We start from the raw sequence: 21,464 nt of genomic DNA on the forward strand, positions 1-21,464 counted from the left end.
CGGCGCAGGCAGAGGCTCAGGCGGAGGCGCGGCGGCCAGAGCGCAGCGCGCCCGGAGCCAGGAGCGGACGCGACGCCCCGCGCTGCCCCAGCCGCCGCCCCCGCGATCGCGCCCCCTCCTCCTCCCCCAGCTGCCCCCGCCCCGCACCCCCGCCCGGCGGCCCCGCCCCGGAGGCTCGCGCCCCGCGCCCCTACTGCCCTGCGCGCCGCGCGGAGTCCGAGGCGCGCCGGGGCCGCGCGGGCGCCAGGGGGTGCGGGCCCCGCGGGGCGGCCGCGGAGGGAGGCAGTGTGCGGAGTCGCACTGGGACCCGCGGACGGACTGACGCGCGGACGGCGGCCCTGGCCCCGCGCGCTGAAGATGAACAGAGCAGGTAGGAGGCCCGGCGACCTCCGGCGCCGAGGCACAAGCGCGAGGGACCTTGGCCGGGCGCTCCAAGTTGGAGCTGCCAGGGCGCCCGGGGCAAGCTGCCCGAAATACCCTGACCTTCCCGTGCCGCTCGGCCTCGGCCAAAGCGTGCGCGGCTCCGGGGTCCCCTCGCCGAGGAGGCTGAGAATCGGGGGCCCCCGTCCGAAGCGCCCTGCCTCGGGGACCTTCTCAGCCTTGGCGAGGCCGCGCCCTTGCCGTGCGCGCCAGTACCCCACTCCCTCGGCGGTCTCCGGAGTGACTGTCCCTTCCGCAACGGAGAAAGACGCCCCTTTCGCAAAAGCGACTCGGTCGGGCCCCAAAACCTTTGCCCTCCATTCCCCACCGTCCCGGACAGGTCCTTGCTCATCTATCAGGGGCCACACCTGACCCCCACGGGACCCGTCCGGAGCTCTCCCCGACTCCGGGACCAGTTCCCAGTCCTTCAGTACTTGGCACACAGGAACGAGGATTCCTGCTCCCTTCGCTCCCCATAGACCCCGAGGCTTGGAGCTCACTCTCCAGATGAGCCTATAAAGCCTTAAATTAATCCCCCTATAGCGCACCCCTCCCTCGCAGCGCCCTGGCCGGGGACGTTCATCGTGCCTCTCCTGGGGGACCCAACTCCAAGGGGACACTCCTGGCCACCGCGCTGAGCCTCTCCAGGTTCCCCCACCCCCAGTCCGTCGTGTTCCTGCTCTATGAATTTGACTCCCTCAGCTCATCCCTGCAGTTCAGAGATTCCGTGAAATCAAAATGTGTTTGAAATCGCAGGGATCCCTCCAGAGTAGTGCCATTTAACGGATTTAGAAAGTGAGACTCGGAGATGGGTGGTGCCTGAAACCCAGTCCTCGGGATTCCCAACTCCATCTACGGGGAGCGCAGAAAGTTCCCTTAAGATGAGAGTTTGCAAGGGAACAGACCCCGCTAACTTCATCTGCCTGCCAAGGAGCAATCACCACTCTATTTTCTTTTTCTCACAGAATTTAGTAGAAGGCAGCCCGCTCCCCGACCAACACCCTTGTCCAAAGCCATACTCCAAAACACACATCCCTAAAGAAACAGGAAGCCACCATTTTGGCTGTCTTGGAACCATATCCTGCTGGTGTGTGTGTGTGTATGTGTGTGTGTGTGTGTGTGTGTGTGTGTAGGATTTTTTCTTTTAAAAATCTTTTTAATGAAAAAAAGTCATTGTTTTAGCAGTGAGGTGCAGGCTGCGCGTTCAGACAGTCTGAAAGTGTGGCAGTACCTCCCGTGTCCAGGCCCTGTTACTGCTGGGCATATAGGCACCTGGACAGTTAGTGAGTGTGGGTCACAGAATTGGGGAGCAGGATCGGGGATGCCACTTTTCGGGAATGGAAGAGGTGGCAACAGAGGCCCAGAGCCCAGCCAGCCACTGCTTGGAAAGGGGGTTGCCTCCTGCCTGTGCTGGCATGGCCTGAACAGAGCCAGGCTAGCTTCTTCCTACACTCCTAATAAAACTCGCGTTGTAACAATGGTGAGAGCGACTCCAGTTTTCCCACGTTTTCCTGCATGAGGCTTGGGCAGACCCTCCCTTCTCTGAGAATCTGGGGGATGGAGTGAGTTGGAATAAACTTAGAAGCAGGTTTGGTCCCAGGAAATCTTAGTCGTTGTCACTCTTGGTTTCAGCCTTCCTGTAATTTGTCTTCAGTATAAACCTGGTTCCTTTTTCAATGTGATGGTAATGATACCAGCCTCACATTCAGACCATGCACCATGGTCTGAATTTCCTGATCACGTGGCTTGGTGGTTCACAGACTCCATAGGGCTGAATCTCAGAACCATCATATGCTTAGTTATGTGACCTTAAGCAGATTATTTAACCTCTCTACACCTCAGTTTCTTTATCTGAAAAACGGGGTTGTTAAGATTAAATAGACTAAAACATATAAGGTGCCTAGAAAAAAGTGTCTGTCGCATAGCAACCAGTAAATACCAGCTAATATTTATTGGGTATTTACTATGACTTGGTATTGCTTTTAGGTGTTTTACTTCTGTCAGTTTATTTAGTTTTCACAGTCACCTTATGAGGTGAGTACCATTGCCATCCCCATTTTATAGATGGTGAAATTGAGGTGCAGAGATTTTATGGTCACTGGCTTATTGAAGGGCTGAGACAAGATTGAAACACAGACTGTCCAGCCTGAGAGCCTGCTTTTTTATCCAGTGCCTAACACGTAGTAGGGGTGTAGGAAATGTTTGCCAGTTGACTTTATTAGACATCATGTCTATTATTTTCCTGAACTTCTCAACAGCCCTATGAAAAAACGGGGTATTTCGTCATTTTACCAAAAAGGAAACTGAGGCTCGGAGAGGCAAAATGATGTGCCCAAGATCACAGAGCTGATGTATAGCAGAGCTGGCATGGAAGCGCAGCCTTCCTGAGCCTCTTCCCACGCTGTCCTGTGCTGTCTTGCTGGTAGTGCCCTGTCGTGGATCACTGGACCAGCCTAATAGCAGCCTAATTAGAAATCATCAGGCTTGGCTTGGACATTCCAGCAGGCACCCAGGAATGAAAGTTACATTAAGATGTAATTGGAAGGTGAAATTGGAAGATAATTACTCTTGCAACATATGGTTATGAGACTTCCAGGGGGAGTATAGTGAACTGCAGCTGAAACAGACTTTGTAACTGAAGATGGGATGTCAGAGGATGTCTTAAGAAGAGCCAGGAGTTTAGAAGGCTGTGGTCGGCCAGAGCAAACCAGACTGACTGTTTGGTCCAGTCCCTTCACTCTACAGATGGGGAAACTGAGGCCTGGAAAGGGGAAGGGACTTGCCCAAGATCACACCTCCAGTTAAGGCAGAGCCAGGTGTGAAGATCAGGGCTCCTGGCTCCCCACCCAGTGCTCCTCCCAATACCCCTGCTAATTGAACTTCTACATAGCCGACAAGGGAGAAGCAAGCACGAACATGTGAGTGACAGATATTTAATTAAAATAGAGAGAGAAAATATAAACTGGTACCAGGGGGCTGGCTGGGGATTATTTCTATCACTAGAAGCTGTTAAAAATCTCTTCCTCCTGTCAGTGTGATTCCCCCACCCCCTAGTTAACTCCTGGCATCTTGGCTCAAAGGGTGTTTGGAGTTTGAGTCATCCTCAGGCATAGCAAATTGCCAGGAGGCCCTGGGCATTAGTAACTCAGGGTGAGGAGGGACTGACCCTCAGGCTCCGTGATACAAGGAGAGGGAAGGTTCACACCATAGCCTTCTCCAGAGGAACTCAGGAGAGCCCAGAAGGTCCGTCAGCTACATCCATGCTGGGTTCTGGACAGCAAATCCAGAGGAGGAAACTGCGGCTCTGATTTAGCCTATAGTTTCGCCCTACCATACCCTAAAGCTCAGCATACCTTAAAGTTCCCTGGAATGCTGTATCCAGGTGGAGCCTGTTTTTTAATTGTGAATATCCTCCTGTCCTTCAACCTACACTCAGTGCTCTCGCTTTTCTGGGTCTTCTGTAGGCAGAATTGCGCTTAGACCCAGATAACATGATGCTGAGGTCAGGAGCTCTATCTGGCTCCCTTTTGTGAGGCGGGTGAGTAGGAGGGGGCAGAGCTGGATGCTCTCATATTCTTGATCTGTTTGCACCCTCATTTCTGCTGGCTGGGGCCCCCAGAGCTCCCTCCTTGGCCCTGCCCTCTTCTCTGTCCTCTGGTTATCTCATCAGGCTCCTGCCTTAACTTCCATCTCTATGATGGTGACCTCTAGTCAGACCTATCTTCAGAAGCCATAGCCTGCTTCACATCTCCAGCTGCTTGACATCTCCACCAGGGTGTATAATAGGTGACTGTGACTGGAGTTTGACCCGTGCAAACTGAAATTCTGGGTTTCCCTCCCCAGCACCTACAGTCTTTCCTGTTCCAGTTGGCAGAAACTTCACCTTCATAGTTGCTCAGACTCAAAACCTTGGTGTCGTTCTTGACTTTTCTCTTTCTTTTACACCCCACATTCATATGGTCAGCAGATCCCCTCAGCTCTCCCTTTCTGTTCAGAATCTGACCTCTTTTCACCTCAGCCTGGTCCAAGCCTCCATCATCTCTTGCTTGGATAATTGCAGGAGTCTCCTCACTGGTCTCCCTGCTTCCTTCCGCACCATTTCAGTTTATTTCAACATATTAGGCAGAATGTGCATGTCCATCTGCCCAAAATCCTGCAGTGGCTTCCCACATCACTCTGGGTCAAAGCCCGAGTCCTGCCATGGTCTACAAGGCCCTGCATAATCTGCACCCTCCTATGATTCCTCTAGCCTCGTCTGCTTCTCATGCTTGATCACTCGCTCCCCTCCGGCCATGCTGGCCTCTTCGCTGTTTCTTGGATGCCAAGTGAGTCCTAGCTTTCCTCACCACTTGCATGTCTTTGCTCACATGTCCTCTCAGTGAAGCCTATGCTGGTCACTCTATCTAAAATTGCAAAAAAAAAAAAAAAAAAAAAAAAAAAAAAAAAAACAAAAACTCCTAATCATTTTCCATAGACTTTATCATCATCCAGCATATGATATGTACTGTACTTACCCTTTCTCTTGCATATCTCCCACCATCTCTTAATACAAGGTCCCTGAGTCTGGGGGCTTTGTTACAATTATTGATGCATCCAAAGAATCTAGATGAGGGCTTGGCACTTAGTTGGCACTCAATCAATATGTATTTAGTGGAATTAGACTAAGAGAAATTGAATGGTAGCAAATTAAAGCTAGTTGTTCACTTTCTGGTCAGTTGGTAGTTCTGAGCCCTGGACCCAGCCTTACGTACTTTTTTTTTTTTGAGACGGAGTCTTGCTCTGTTGCCCAGGCTGGAGTGCAGTGGCGCAATCTCGGCTCACTGCAAGCTCGGCCTCCCGGGTTCACGCCATTCTCCTGCCTCAGCCTCCCAAGCAGCTGGGACTATAGGCGCCCGCCACCATGCCCGGCTAATTTTTTGTATTTTTAGTAGAGACGAGGTTTCACCGTGTTAACCAGGATGGTCTCGATCTCCTGACCTCGTGATCCGCCTGCCTCGGCCTCCCAAAGTGCTGGGATTATAGGCGTGAGCCACCGCGCCCGGCTTACATACATTTTTAAACTGCCCAGCTGTTTCTGGTCACCCTGGACTTAGTTTCCCTGCATTTTATCCTTCTCTGCCTCACTAGATGCTGGGACCCCTGAGTCTCCATCATAGAGGAAACACTCTGTGGCAAAAAGGGTATGGCAGAGGGTCAGGTGACAACACCAGAAAGCAGGAAACGCAGGTTCTACCACAGCTCTGCTCTGGAGTTGCCAGGTAGCCCCACACCAGTCACTCACTCTCTCTGTGCCTCAGTTTCCTCATCCTTCATTGAGGGTCAGATGAAGCCTTTCTGGTTTTGGCTTGCCTTGATCTCAGAGGGGGTGTGGCTGAAGCACTCTGCGCCTGGGGCTGGGAGCACAGGACAGATGCTGAGTGTTTGCCATTCCCAGAGGCTCCTGTGGGGAAGGCATTTTCTTGCAGGATCATGCCTCAGACACCCACCATAACCTTTGCCTAGGAGACAGTGCCTGAAGATCAATAGCTTGATTGGATGAAGGACTGGGTGGGAGGGGGTGATGTAGCCAAGGTGATGGTCATTTTTCATGGTCCACCTGTCCCTTTATCACGTCTCATGGCACCCATGTGAAATGCCCACCTGTTAAGGATGAGAAATGAGAGTCCCACCCCCAAAGAATAATTTTGCGCCAATGCCTGCCACCCAATGTTGACAGTGTGAAGTTCATATTACGTAGTGTATCGGTGTAGAGCAAGACTTCAACCAAGGGAAGATCTGGGGTAGGCAAAGATGGACTTTATCTGAACAACAGCTATTATTTATTGAGTATTTCTATGTGAAGGCCTGCTATTGAGCCTTTTTTATATATTATGTAGCCTTTAATTTTTAAAACAACCATTGAGGGTAGGTGCTTTGTGGCACCCATTTTACAGATGAAGAAACTGAGGCTGAGTTTCATAGCTGATAAGTAGCAAAGTCAGGGTTTGACCCAGATCAGCCAGGCTCCAAAGGCTCCCTCTGTTACCCCACCCTGACAGGTAGCTGAAGCGTATCATTTTAAGCTCCAATTTTTTGTTTTTCACTAATTTGGATAGATATTTTTCTAAACTAGGATGCACTTGACTGTGTATGGAAACAAGGAGTTTGATAGTCACTATTTCTAGAAGATTCTGGGTCATTGTATGGATGTCGGTGGTTGGCCTGGGCATTGATGTGGATGAAATGGTGTGGATTATAGGTTTGATGCAGTGGCTATTTTAACCTTTAAATCCATTGGCACTGACACCAACTTTGGCTTCAGAAATACTGAAATTGAGGTGCCAGTGGTACAGTCCCATGAAGAAGTCTAAACCAGTTAGAGCTGTGCTGCACAGTACGGTAGCCACCAGCCACATGTGGCTAGTGAGCATGTAAAATGTGGCTAGTCTGAATTGAGATGTGCTGCAAATGTGAAATGCATATTCGGTTTGGAACACTTAGTAATAAAAGAATGCCAAACATCTCATTAATACATTTTATGTATTGATTACATATTGAAATAATATTTGGATATTTGAGTCCAATAAAATATATTGTTAAAATTACTTTTATCTTTTTTTTTTTTTGAGACGGAGTTTTGCTCTTGTCACCCAGACTGGAGTGCAGTGGTTCAATCTCGGCTCATTGCAACCTGTGCCTCCCAGGTTCAGGTGATTCCCCTGCCTCAGCCTCCTGAGTAGCTGAGACTACAGGCGTGTGCCACCACACCTGGCTAATTTTTGTGTTTTTAGTAGAGACGGGGTTTCACCATGGTGACCAGGCTGGTCTCGAACCCCTGACCTCAAGTGATCAGCCCGCCTTGGCTTCCAAAAGTGCTGGGATTACATGTATGAGCTACCACACCCAGCCTTGCCCATTTATATTTAATGTGCCTATAAGATAATTTAAAATTACCTATGTAGTGATATATGTGGCTCACATACCGGGGACAGCCCTGGATTAGAGATTAGTGGTGTTAGGTGCTTCAAGGACAAAAGTGGGCCTAACATGCATGGGAAGAGAAGAGTTTACTGGCAGAGACCTCCTCCTGGCAGTCTGCTTCATCTTCCCTCCTGTTAGGAGCCAGGCTGTTATTTTGAGGCCACTTGTGTCATACCCAAGCCTTAGTGGGAATGGAGCTGGGAGATTAGACCATGCTGAAGGGGAAACGTGGGAGTCCTAATCCATGGGTGGTGGGGATCCAGGCAGTACTTTTGAAGCAGGGATGTTGGGATGGAGATGGATTCTATGTCCGCAGTATGCAAGGGAGCTTAGGGGGCCAGGCAGGTGACAGGGAAGCCAGGGAGGAGGCATGGGCAGTCTTGTGGCAGAGAAATGCTGAGCTCAAAAGTTGGCAACCACTCATTTGACCGTTCCCCTTCTCTAGATCCTTCCTATCCTGCAAATCTTAGCTAAAATGTCACCTTCTTCAAGAGGTCTTCCCTGGCCACAGCAGCCCATGCTTCTCTAATTCCTGTTGCACTGTAGTCTACACCACATCTTTTATTCTGCCATGGTCAGTAGGTCCTCAGCATCCACAGGGAAGAGACCTTTTGCAGATATCCATGTTGGCAAGTACTATATAATTTCTCCCATGAAATTTGGGTGTAGGCCTGGCTGGACACAGTCCTGAAGCATGCAGATTCCAGACGTGACCCCCAGCAGAAGCACACATCACTGTTTCAAACCTTTGGAGTGTCATTCATGAAGGGATGAGATGGCAGCTCTTCAGTCATAATAGTCCAAGGGTCCCTGGCTCTACCCTCCAGTTATTCTAACTCAACAGTGAGTTCTCAGCAGAGTCTGTCTTCTCTTGACCCTAGGAGACCCTGCTGTCTGCAGTGCTATGTGTGTAGCTAGTGGGTACCCAATGGAGTAGCTGTAGAATGGGGGCAATGTAAGCTCCATGAGGGCAGCAGGGAGGGTGACGGCAAGTTCAGCCTTTTCTCGTGGTCGCTGGCTCATAGAAAGTGTTTATCAGTAGCTGCTGGATGAATGAATGCACTGACCCGGACACTTCATTTGAGGAGCGCAGGATTTCATTTGGTTGATTTTCATTAGTTGGCTGTGTGTAGAACAAAGGTCTGTTCACCTTGTTTGCAGAATGAATCTTTAGTGGAAAATCAAGGGGTTTTAAAGATTCTGGTGGAGGGCATAAGCCTAACACGAAGCATGGGAGGTGGGCTTCACATGGGCGGATGGAACCATCTGCAATGTCCCCAGCAAGTGGTGTGTAGGAGACTCTGAATGGAAATAAAGTTAATTGTACTTTTTCTCCTTTTCTCTATTTTTGTCCTCTAGATTCGCCAAAACCACCTGTTGCTCCCAAGCCAAAGACTACCAGTCCACTGACGCCAGTGACTCTGCCCAAATTCCCTTCCTCACCCAGGCCCGATAGTCTTCACAGTCCAAACTCCATGTTCAGGGGTCCGAAGCCCCCCATTGCCCCCAAGCCCAGGCTGACTGCCCCAAACGAGTGGAGAGCCAGTGTGTACCTGAATGACAGCTTGAACAAATGCAGCAACGGGCAGCTGCTCTGTGTAGACAGGGGGCTTGATGAAGGGCCCCGGTCCATCCCGAAGTGCTCTGAGTCAGAGACTGACGAGGATTACATCGTAGTCCCCAGGGCTCCGCTGAGGGAGGATGAACCCAAGGATGGGGGCAGTGTGGGAAATGAAGCCCTGATGTCTCCGGAGGCCTCTGGAGAAGAGGAAGAGGAGCGTGAGGCGGGAGGCGAGGCATGTGGCCTGGATGGGGCAGGAGCTGGTGAGGATTTGGTGGCCCCTGCTGCTCCAGGGGCAGGAGTGCTGAGCAGGGAGGGTGAGGAAGGCACAGACCTCGCTCCTGAGGATGAAGGGGAGGGCTGCGCTGATGAACCAGGGACACAGGAGCAGGTGTCCGGAAGTGAGGAGGAAGAGAAGCTGGTGCAGCCACACAGGGAGTGCAGCCTGGAGGACGGTGATTCTTGGGCTGGAGAGGCAGTCTTCCAGAGTGACCTCCTGCCTCACATCCATGGAGAGGAGCACGAGCCCCCCGACACCCCTGGCGAGGCAGAGGAGGATGATGGGGAAGGCTGTGCCAGCACAGACCCAGCAGGGGCAGATGAGGGTTTGGATTCTGACAGGCCCACGGAGGACATGGGACAGGATGCTGAGGAAGCCAGCGAGGAGCCCCCTGAGAAGGAGGAGCCGGCCGCGGGGATCCAGGAGGCAGAGACGGCCACAGACGGCCCTGAGGTTCTTGAGGAGGGATGTGAAGAGGCCATGGGTGTCACAGGTGGGGAACAGGTCGACCTCGGTGAACCACCTGACCACGAGGAGGAAACCAACCAAGAAGTGGCAGCTGCCACCCAGGAGGACCACTCACAGGATGAGCCCACCGAGGAGAGCTGCCAGATCATCCCTTTTGAGAATGACTGCACAGAGGACTTTGTGACTTCCCTCACAGGAAGCCCCTATGAGTTCTTCCCAACCGAGAGCACCTCTTTTTGCAGTAAGAGCTGTTCTCCTCTTTCTGAATCAGCAGAAGGTTTAGAATCAGAGCAGGCACCAAAGTCGGGGCTGTGTGCGGAGGAGAACCCCGTGGTGGGGCCTTCGTGTGGCTCTGTGCAGGGTGGAGCGGCAGCCCCCGATGTGGTGGTCGTACTGGAGGAGGAGGCCTTGGATGATGCACTGGCCAACCCCTATGTGATGGGAGTGGGCCTGCCGGGTCAGGCGGCCCCTGGAGAAGGAGGGCAGGCTGCATCGGACGCCCTGGGTGGTTATGGCTCGAAAGAAGAAATGAACTGTGAGTCAGAGGGTGGCCTGGTCTCTGCGGACAGGAAGAACACCAGCACGAGGACCCGGCCCCACTCTGGGAAGGTAGCTGGCTATGTCCCAGAAACCGTCCCTGAAGAAACCGGACCTGAGGCAGGCTCGTCAGTCCCTGGCATTGGAGGTGCCACAGAGGAAGTGGGAAAGACGCTTTTGTCATTGGAGGGGAAGCCCCTGGAAGCCAGCAGGGCCTTGCCAGCAAAGCCCAGGGCCTTTACTTTATACCCTCGGTCGTTCTCCGTGGAAGGCCGAGAGATTCCGGTCTCCGTGTACCAGGAGCCTGAGGGGTCAGGGCTGGATGACCATAGGATAAAGAGGAAAGAGGACAATCTCTCTCTGTCGTGTGTGATTGGCTCCTCTGGGAGTTTCTCCCAGAGAAACCACCTTCCGTCCAGCGGCACCTCCACGCCTTCTTCCATGGTCGACATCCCACCTCCTTTTGACCTGGCCTGCATCACCAAGAAGCCCATCACAAAGAGCTCTCCCTCGCTCCTGATCGAGAGCGACTCCCCAGACAAGTGCAAGAAGAAGAAGTCATCCTTTAAGCGGTTCCTGGCGCTGACATTTAAGAAGAAGACCGAGAACAAATTGCACGTGGATGTGAACGTGTCTTCCTCTAGGTCCTCTTCAGAATCCAGCTACCACGGGCCTTCCAGGATTCTGGAAGTTGACCGGAGAAGCCTCAGTAACTCCCCTCAGCTTAAGTCTCGGACTGGGAAGCTCCGGGCTTCTGAATCCCCCTCCTCCCTCATCTTTTATAGAGATGGCAAGAGGAAAGGTGTCCCCTTCAGCAGGACGGTGTCCAGAGTGGAGTCCTTCGAAGACCGCTCCCGGCCACCCTTCCTGCCCTTGCCACTGACCAAGCCACGGTCCATCTCCTTCCCCAGCGCTGACACTTCAGACTATGAGAACATTCCAGCCATGAACTCGGACTATGAGAATATCCAGATTCCACCCCGGAGACCTGCCAGGGCTGGCGCGTTCACGAAGCTGTTTGAAGATCAGAGCAGAGCCCTGTCCACAGCAAACGAAAATGATGGCTACGTGGACATGAGCAGCTTCAACGCCTTTGAGAGCAAACAGCAGAGCGCAGACCAGGACGTGGAAAGGTACCTGACGTTCTTTTTCCTTTCTTGTTCGACAGCTGTAACTATCCAAGAGGTAGCATGGGTGTGAGGTACAGATGGACTTGCTTTCCAGCCTCAGGCTCTGTTTCTTACTAGCTGTGTTGACTTGGGGTGAGGGGCTTTGTATCTCTGAGCCTCAGTTACTTCATCCGTGAGATGGGACTCATGCTACCTCACGGTAGGGGGTTTAAGAAAATCAGAGTAAGGCCGGGTGCCATGGCTCACGCCTGTAATCCCAGGACTTTGTGAGGCCGAGGCGGGCAGATCATAAGGTCAATAGATTGAGACCATCCTGGTCAACATGATGAAACCCCATCTCTACTAAAAATACAAAAATTAGCTGGGCATGGTGGCGTGCGTCTGTAGTCCCAGCTGCTTGGGAGGCTGAGGCAGGATAATCGCTTGAACCTGGGAGGCGGAGGTTGCAGTGAGCCGAGATCGCGCCACTGCACTCCAGCCTGGTGACAGAGCGAGACTGTCTCAAAACAAAAGAAAATCAGAGTAGATATTCTGTGTGAAAGCAGTGTATAAAATGCCAAATATGGTACATGTAAGAGCATTTTTGTTTACATTATTTGGGAGACAGTTCTCATTATCTCCTAGATAGATGGCTTTGCTACTACTCTCTGAGACAGTCACCAAGAGAGAAGGTTCTGGAATCTTGCCAAACTAAATATCTTTCACATCAGGAAAATACCCTAAATTCGGATTGATACCTTTTTGTTGAGTAAATATACACTGTATGCAACAGGGAACTAGAAAAGACTATTTAAATGGTTTAAAGAGCTGATGGTGCCCTGAGCTACATTTCTGAATGGAAGTCTTGAAGAGCTACATCCAAGCTTGTTTTTTTTGTTTTTTTTTTTAATTGATTCACTTTGGAAGTGAGAGTGAGACACCGAAGTTATTGAACAACAGTGGGGGTGTTCTGACCCTACCTTCCCAAGACTGACTGAATGCCCCTCATTGATCATCCCAAGTGGATAATTGCCAAATCTTGCCGTTCCTCGTGGAATTGTGGACACAACTTAAATAGGATGCAGTTTGCCCTAAACTATCTGCACTGTTTGGGGCCACCTGATCTGAATTAACGAAAAACCAAAGTGGTTGTGATTTTAAAAGAAACCCTGTGATTCTTTTCCCTCACGTGCAGAAACTTAAACCAGTCCTACACAGCTGTTGTTGCTAGGAATTCCTAGGGGACCCGCAGTCTTGCCTAGAAAAGGATGATTTGCAATTAGCATTAGCTGTTGTTGGAGTAGAGCTGCTAGGAAGTGTTTGCATGGATAATTCTCTTGAGTATTTTTCATGGTTCCCCATCCCGGCTCCATCTTCTCCCTATCCCAAGTCTGGGTAAGGCGATTTATTTATTAGTTCTTTCTAGGATGAAAAGATTTGTTTGCTAGAGCAAAGGTAAACACCAGCACAGCCCGAGGGACTGAGTTTAATTTGGAGAATGTGGACTCATGCGAGCTGCAAGAGGGGTAGAGAGGCAGAGCCAACAGTTCATTGCATTAATAACAATCGGCATGAGTGGACAAGACCTGTCCCCAGCCGAGTGCCTCCTAGCACTGAGGAAAGCAGAACCAAGCTTTGCAACAATAAACTCTGTGCTGGAAGAGACTGCTCACCTCTAACAGGTGCTTGAAATCCTCCAGCCACAGGGAACCCATCACTCCTAGTGCTGCCTCATCGGGTGCTAGGTACTCTGATCATGAAGAAGAGTTTCTTTCTGACTGAGGCATATACTGTTCCTCTCTAAATCCCTCCCCAACTCATGGCTCTTCTCTCTCAAGCCAGGTGAGGGAGCTTATTTCATCTTTTTTACAACAGCCCTTCAAAAATCGAAATCTGCCTCTGTAGAATCACAGAATTTTATAGCTGGAGGAAACTTCAGACACAAGTCCTGTTCCAGAAGAGGAAACTGTGACACAGAGAGGAAAAGTCACTTGCGTAAGATCTCTCAGTAAGTTACTGGAGAAATCAGTGTCCAAACCCAGACTTCTTGACTTCTGGATCAGGAATTTGTAGTGAATTATGTGAGGGAATACCAGGTCGGGTTGTGCAGGCTGTGCACCGTACAATCCCAAGGGTAAGTTCTTCACCTTTTGGTCTATGTATGGTGCTACCTGGGGGGTGCAGTGCACAGGCTGCTTGGCTATATGTGAAGGACCTGTTGCCTTGATCTGTACTTTGTGCAAAAACAAAACAAAAAGGCCTTTTCATCCAGACAGTTATGACAATAGGGAATAAAATATCTAAGACAACGCTAAAGCTCCTGGATCGTGACTGCTTCCTGTGTGCCAAGCACTGTGCTAGGTGCTTTCTTTGCATTAGCTCACATTTGATGCTACAGCCTAGGGCCTTGGTTGAGTGTCTTGAACTGTTAGACTCTGAATTTCAAAAGCACGGTTGCACCACTCTGATGCTGTTTCGCCAAAGGCCAGACTGACTGGGATAAATCTCCCATGCAGGAACCACATCCTCTTGGACATCAATCAGTGAGCAAAGCTTTCTTCCGCTTTCCTGCATGAAACAGATGAAAGCAAAGGGGGAGAAAAATCCCCACTTTGGGCTGGAGCAGGTCTGGGCAAGGGAGGTTTGAGACTCATATTGCCGAGAGGCATGAGTGACTGCCGAGGGGCTGGGGGACCCTGCTTGTTTGCCTGAATGGGGGCTTTGAGTACAGAGTGGAGGGGGTGCTGCTGATCTGAGACCTGTGCCCAGGGGTACTTGGAGTTGGATGGGATGAGAGGGTGGGGAGGCAGTTCCTTCCTCTTTCTGCTACCTGTCCTGCCCCATACCTTGCTTTAGTGTGAGGATTAGAGGCAGAAGCCAAAATAAATACCCATAGCTCTGACTGAAGGCAGGTCAGTGCACCAGACATGGATTCAAAACCTAAGGTCCCCGCACTTGTTATGGGACCTTGGAAAAGGCTGGGCCGCAGTTTGCCCATCTGTAAAATGGTGAGGTTGGAGCAGTTGTGTATTTCTCAACCTTTCACCTTTCCTGGACTGCATTTACCATTTCCATTATACTGCCTATTCTTTGACTTACTATTTTTCTTTAAATCAGCACATCTTTTTTATTTAGAAAAATGTAACGGAAACTTTTTGTCACTATTGGGAAATGGAAAAACAGTATCAGTTGCCATAAATAGAAAGCAATTGTAAAAATAAGATAGAACAGTGAAACAACACGGGTAAAGACTAGCTTGAGGTGATTCCTTGCCAAGGCTGGGAACTGGAAGCCTGGTCTCTTCGTTAAACAGGGAGAGGTGTTAAAGACATGTGTGCGCCACGTGGAGACTTTCTACCTGGCAAAACCAGAAGAATCCAAAAGGACTAAGAACGGAGTAACTCTCTCATGGTGTGATTCCGTGTTATTTAAATCCAAGCCCTTTTTCTGCTAAAAGTATCTCCCTTCAAGAAACAGCATATAATAGAATTCAGAGAGCCCTTAGTGACCCTGAAACTGAGTGAGCAGCAGCTCAGGGTCTAATGGATGATTGTAAAGTTTCTTCTGTGTAGTTACTTCCTTTGAGATTTGCACAGATAGTAGCATGTTAGTAGCTATGGTAATATTGTTACCAGTCTTTTATAAAACAAATGTATTACCTGTGTCCATTTTTTCAATGGTATACAAAAGAAGGTTTTATCATTCTTTAGTTTAAAATGTATACCTAGGCTGAGTGCAGTGGCTTATGCCTGTAATCCCAATACTTTGGGAGGCCAAGGCAGGAGGATCATTTGAAGCCAGAAGTTTGAGACCAGCCTGGACAACATAGTGAGCCTCCCATCTCTACATATATGTGTGTGTGTGCATATGTGCATATGTATATATGCACACACACACATATATAAATAGCCGGGCACGGTGGTACGCACCTGTAGTCCCAACTGCTCAGGAGGCTGAGGCGGGAGGATCACTTGAGCCAGGAATTTCAGGCTACATTGAGCTGTCATCACGCCACTGCACTCCAGCCTGGGTGACAAAGCAGACCTGATTGAAAAGAAAAATTAAATGAAGTGTATCCCTGAAGCATTCTTTTTTCCCTGAATTGACTCTCACTTAAAAAAAAAAAAAAGTTTTCAGCAGAGGTCTAGTCCAACATCCTTAGTTTCCAGATAGGCTGTCTTAGGTCCTAAGTCACTGACCAATAGTCTTGGCTAGGGGAACCCAATCTTCACTTCTGAATATCCAATAGCACCCTGATATGTTGGTTATACACTAGAAGTTTAATAAATGTATACTGATGAGTTGGTGATTTTGGGCTTCACAAGGGGAAAGAAATATCATTTATTAAATACCTGTTTTTAGCAACACAGTGCTGGGTGCTTTGTATACAGTCATTACATACCTGTTTTACGCAAAACATGACACAAACTCACTTGTCCTAAATGTCTCATTTAAATCTTCATCATCATATGTTTGTGTGTTACGTGATAGCAGTCAGCGTTATACGTCAGCACAGATCCCTGAGGCCACTTCCCCCAACATTTTGTTATGAAAATGTTCACACTTGTTGAGAAGTTAAGAGTTTTAGTGTGAACGCCCATGTGCCCATCACCCAGATTATACCATGCACATGTTGCTGCACTGGCTTTTTCTCCTCTCTCTCTCTCTCTCTTCCCCTCCGTCCTTCTCTCCCTCTCTCCCCCTCCTCTTCTTCCCCTCTCCCCCTCTGCCCCTCTCCCCACTGCCCTCATCTATTAGTACATATTGTTCTTGACACATTTATGATAGCTTTTTCTGTTTACAGATGAGGACACTGTGGCCCGAGGAGAGCCTGTGAAAGCACCACGGCTAAGCACATAGGCTTTGGAGCCAAGCTGCCTGGGTATTGGTCTACACTTACTGTCTTTGTGACCTAGAACAAGTTTCTGACCTCTCTGTACCTCAGTGTCCTTATCTGTAAACGGAGATGATCATTGTACCTGCCTTGGAATGTCATTAAGACTACAGGAGTTAATACAGCACATGGTAAAATGATCAGTAAGCATTAGCTGTTACTAAGTGACATGACCGAGGTCACATAGTGGGGGATGCAGGATTTGAGTTTGATTCCTGAGGTATGGAATCTGGGAGGGAGAATCTGGTTCCTCTTGTTGTGTATTTCTCTCTGTCTGTCTCTATCTCTCTCTCGTACACACCCAACGACTCTTCTGCATGTGTTTGACTTAACGTTTAGGACTTTACATCACATCAGGAAAACCAGGACCATGAATTTTGCAAGCTTTTGCCATGGGATGTGGCAGGAACTGTGCCTCTGACTTCTCATGAGATGGGTTCAGGGCTGCTGGCAACATCTGAGCAGTATTGATTTGGAATCATTAGCTGCCTCATACACCAAAGACAGCAAGGCTAGGGGTTTTATGATTCCATAATCATAGTAAAACTGCCTGTCTCTATTATTATGACTGTAGTTGTTATTTCACTTACAACTTACAGTTAGTTAGGTAGGAATTTCCAGTTCTCATTTTCCAGATGAGAAAACAGGCTTGATGACATGACATGAACTATCTTCTGTCACATGGATGGTAAGTGGCCAAACCAAGGTCAGAACCCAAGTCTGTGCAACTTTCAATCCAGTGCTGTTTCCACTACTACCTGTTTCCTGTGGTCGAAAATTGCCACATTTTCTGGTATTCTTAATCCAAACCTGTTGAGTGTCCTGCTTGCAAGAGACAGCGTGGCACAGCCACCCCCAAAGTGTTAACATTGCTTATTGGTCCAAGAGACTCAAGGAAGAGTGAAAGGACACCTTTCTTTTCTGCTGGCTGGTGGGTTTGTCGCTCTATTGGCAACTCATCAATACAGCGAGCTTTCCTGGGACTTGCTAATGAGGTACTCAGATGTCTTTGCCTCCTGCAGGCCACTGTGGGGACCCCTGCCCTTGCGTGGCCAGCTGTGCCCGAGGAGCAACCAGGAGTTCTCGGTTTGGAGCATGCCATCTGTTTGGGATGAAATGCTCATTAGGAGAACCTCAGAAGATCCCACCCACCCCGGGCAGCAGCTCGTGTGTGCTTGTGCATTGCAGACAGAGCAGTTCAGGATTCTGCTCCGCCAGCCCAGGGTTGTTACAGCTTATGGTTGAAATGCAGCTCGAATTACATGCCCAGGAGTTTGTGTTTGGGCCACATTGTGCAGCATGCATATGAGGAGAGGGAGCAGGAAGACCCAGGAGGTGAATGTGTTGGCTCACTGGTGATGGCTGTTTGTGAAATGACTCATTTTGGGCAAGGATTGCATGGAGTGATGTGTGGAAGGAGAGAGAGGGGGACCAGGTACCACTGCTGGCCTCAGTGGACTGAGAGTCTTGGGGTAGGAAGAGGACTTAGACCCAAGTCACTGAAATGCAAGGTAGAAAAGGCTCAGGACCCTAAGAGTAGGAGTCCAGAGGCGGGCAGGATGGCTTCATGGACAAAGTGACACTGTAGTAGATACTGCAGGGAAAGTAGGCTTTTGACATGGAGGCAGGAGAAAGAGGAGAGAACATACAAGAAATAGGACTCCAATGAAAATGTCTTCCTTCATTCAGAAGGTACCTCGATACCTTTATTCTGGAAAATAGGTCACATCATCTGCTGACAGGGAGGATGATTCTGTGGAGGAGATGGGGTTGAAAGGCTTAAGGACTAAACACAAACACCATCTCTCTCTCTCGTTTCTGAGTGTAACAGTAGAGCATTGTGAGTGAGCCCAGCCAGCTCCCTCACTCAGTCCGCTAGCATTCCCTGAGGATCTGCTGATTGTCTGCACTGTTCTAGGTAGTAAAGTACTCAGATCTCTGCCCTCCGGAGTTTTTAGGCTGGCTGAGGAGAAAGATGGATAGAGAGGCAGTTAGAGCCTGGGGTGATAAAGTGATAAAGCTTGGTTAGTGGTATGTCCAGTTGGCTATGGAGTGGGCAGTAGGGGAGCCTTCAGTATCTGTAGGATATTTGAGATGGGTTCTTTTTTTTTTTTATTTTGAGATGGAGCCTCACTCTGTTGCCTAGGCTGGAGTGCAATGGCACGATCTTGGCTCATTGCAACCTCTGCCTCCCAGGTTCCAGTGGGGGATTACAGTCTCCCACCACCTTGCCTGGATAATTTTTGTATTTTTAGTAGGGATAGGGTTTCACCATGTTGGCCAGGCTGGTCTTGAGCTCCTGACCTCAGGTAATCCACCTGCCTCGGCCTCCCAAAATGTTGAGATTACAGGTGTGAGCCACCGCACCCGGCTGAGGTGGGTCTTGATGGGGAGCAGGAGTTCATGATGGAGACAGTCCAGGAAGAGAAAAAGCCTGCATGTGAGTCTGGAGGGTCGAAAGGACCTTGAAGTGTTCAGCTGGAGCTCAGGTGCATGGAGTTGGGAAGGCAGGGCAGGCCCAGCTGAGAATGCCTTGTATATCAGTGTGACAAGTGTGTACGCCATCCCTTGGGCAGGGGGGAGTCCATAGCGATTTTCAGCAGGGGTGTGCCGTTGTGTGGATGATGCATTGTATGGATACTTTGCTGGCAGGGTGGAGAATGGAGGGGATGGAGGGATGGGAAGCTGGGAGATTTGTGAAGAGATGGTTGTAGTGGTCCCCTCAAGAGAGAATGACCAACCTGGGGCTGTGGCTGCGGCCGGGGGAGGAGTGGCGTTCTGCCACCAGGATGTCCACAGCAACCATAGTTCTCCAACGCTGATGAACTCCAGAGCTAGATTGCATCTGCCTTTGCATTTCTCTTTTCATTCTTTTGTCTTTTATAGTCTGGTCCAAATAAAAGATTTGAGTTGGTTTCCAGTAAAGGACACAGCAAGAAATAATAGGAATTCAGTCTTCAAGAGTAAAGGAGACAAGCCAAGCAATGAAGTTGTGGGGATGTCATTGTATGGGCCATCCAGACCTAGAATAGTGACTGCAATTGCAGTTCTGGAATCTAGCACAAAATCTAGCATAAGCATCCCCTCCTTCCTCCTCCCCACCTGTCAGTGCACCCCCAGAATCCTTAGAATGCATAAGTATTTTGTGAGGTGATTCTCTGAGAGTGAAACCTGACTTTTATTTATTTTTTACTACCGTAGACAGCGCTGCAGCAACAAATAACACATCATTGTAAAACTGAGGTGATTTACAGCCTCAGCTATCAATCCTCGGTGGGAATGTGACAGAGTTGCAGCTAAGCCTCCTGCTGACTGGTTCCATTGGTGCTGAGAGCCGCGTGGCTGGATTTTTGGCATATCCTAGCTGTGGTATTCATTGGTATCTTTATATCTGCCTGTAAGCCAGGAGCCTTCTTATTATTATGTTTTTGACAAATGAAGTCATGCAGAGCTTTCATTAAGTTTCACTGAAAGGACCTAGAAATGCCATGAAAATTATTATAATCTCAAAACCATCACATCCTAATGCATGTGGCTGTGCTTCTTGTTGCAGTTGACTGATGAGAATACTCAGTTTTTAATTTTCTGACTTAAAATAAGACCATCTGCAGCTGTTTCTTTTAGCAATAATTTTTAATTAAATGCAATAAAATTTACATGGAAGGACCCTAATAAGAAAATCGTGTCAGGAACACACTCATTGTAACATTACTAGCATGATATTAAGACCCCCAACTATTTTTTTTACCTTGCAGAGCTGTAATGTAGATAAGATCCTGATTAAGAGTTAATCACAATGTGTTTTTACCTTCATAAAATCAGGGTTTCTCCCTGTAGGAGGTGTGAATATAATTCTCGCTAATAGAAGAGAGTCTTATCTTCGGAGTTCTTCGGTGAAATGTCAGCAGCAGGTCTCCGTGACCAGCTGAGCCCCAGAAGAGGAGTGAAGTCTTTGTTCCAGCTTGAGTCTGGATTTCCTTGAGGTATTTGGGCCTCACTTTCCCCAGCTTTTCAAATGGGGATGAGGCTGTCAGGCATAGGATACAGCCAAAGAGGAAAGCTGCGTTGGTAGTCCGTGCATTCCATGAGTACAGATGTGTATCAGGCACCTATTCTGAGCTGGGTGCTGCTCTCTGAGCTCCACATGCAGCAGTGAACAGACTCCTTGTGCTGGGGACAGGCAGACAGTAAACAGACTAATAAGTGAACGCGATAATTCTAGTTTATGGAAAAGAAGAAAAAAAAAATCAATGTGATACAAAGTGACTGGTGGAAGACACACTTCAGACAGGGTGATTAGGGAAGGCTTCTCTGAGGAGGTGAACTTGAGAGAAATGTGAAGGATGACCAGACATCCCAAGGGGAAGGGCATTCAAGGCAGAGGGAACAGCAGGGGCAAAGGCCCTTTGTGCTGAGGCTGGAGGCCTTTGTGGGGTTGGTAGAGAGGTAAGGAAGCCATTGTGAGTGGGGTGCAGAAGGCGATGGGAAGTCGGGTAGGCAGGCGCCTTGTGAAAGATGTGGATTTTACTTGAAAGATACGCCATTGGAGAGAAGTGTCACGATCCAAAGATACTTGAATTATCTAAGCACTTCAGATCATTTCTCTGGACTTGTATGTTTAGGGTAAGATCAGCAAGTAGTTCAAAACTGTAGCTAAGAGTATTTGCCCTTCCACGTGGTCCTCAGGGTGTAGAGAGGCTTGGATTTAGATCACAGGTCTTCACTGAGCTGTGTGATTTTTAAGCAGCTGGGTCTCAGGCTGCTCTCCCACCTGTGACTGCTCTGGAGTGGTTTGGAAGCAGTGGCGCTGAGGTCTCTCATCCAAGTGCTCTTCCCGGAAGAACATGTTAGTCCAGGGAGCCAAGAGGAGACTGGCCCAGCCACACCAGAGGGATGGTAGGAGGGAATCAGGCTGGGAAGCCTCTTGAAAAGGAGTGCGTTTAATTTGGATTTGTACCTCCAGGTGAACTGATTTGATCTGTAAACAGTAGGGAGCTATGGAAAGTTTTAGAGCAAGAGGGGGTAGGAGGTACCAAGATCAGCTAGTACTCTAGTACTGTTGTCAGCTGTGTGGGGTGACGAAGCCGCTACAGAAAGGTGCCTAAACATCAAGGGGTCAAGGCATGACAACAGGCTTAGCTGCTTCTTCGTCTGTGTAGTGTGGTGGCCTTCCAGCTGTGGCTCCAGCACAGTGGCTCAGTGCAGAATAAACCAGAGCTCTGGCTAGTCTGGAAC

General features: G+C 49.2%; 1 protein-coding gene across 1 annotated transcript in view; it reads left to right on the top strand.

Annotated features, from left to right (window-relative positions):
• Positions 1 to 252: 252 nt before the first annotated feature.
• The window catches only part of FGD5 (FYVE, RhoGEF and PH domain containing 5), a 123,774-nt gene continuing 102,562 nt past the window's right edge, over positions 253 to 21,464 (top strand). Inside the window, exons 1-2 of the mRNA XM_050781578.1 lie at positions 253 to 370; positions 8,740 to 11,359. Coding sequence (XP_050637535.1) covers positions 358 to 370; positions 8,740 to 11,359 — 2,633 coding nt within the window. The 5' untranslated portion in view covers positions 253 to 357. The remainder of the gene's footprint in view (positions 371 to 8,739; positions 11,360 to 21,464) is intronic.

This window comes from Macaca thibetana, chromosome 2, assembly GCF_024542745.1.
Source record: "Macaca thibetana thibetana isolate TM-01 chromosome 2, ASM2454274v1, whole genome shotgun sequence".
In the NCBI taxonomy this organism is placed as follows: Eukaryota; Metazoa; Chordata; class Mammalia; order Primates; family Cercopithecidae; genus Macaca; species Macaca thibetana.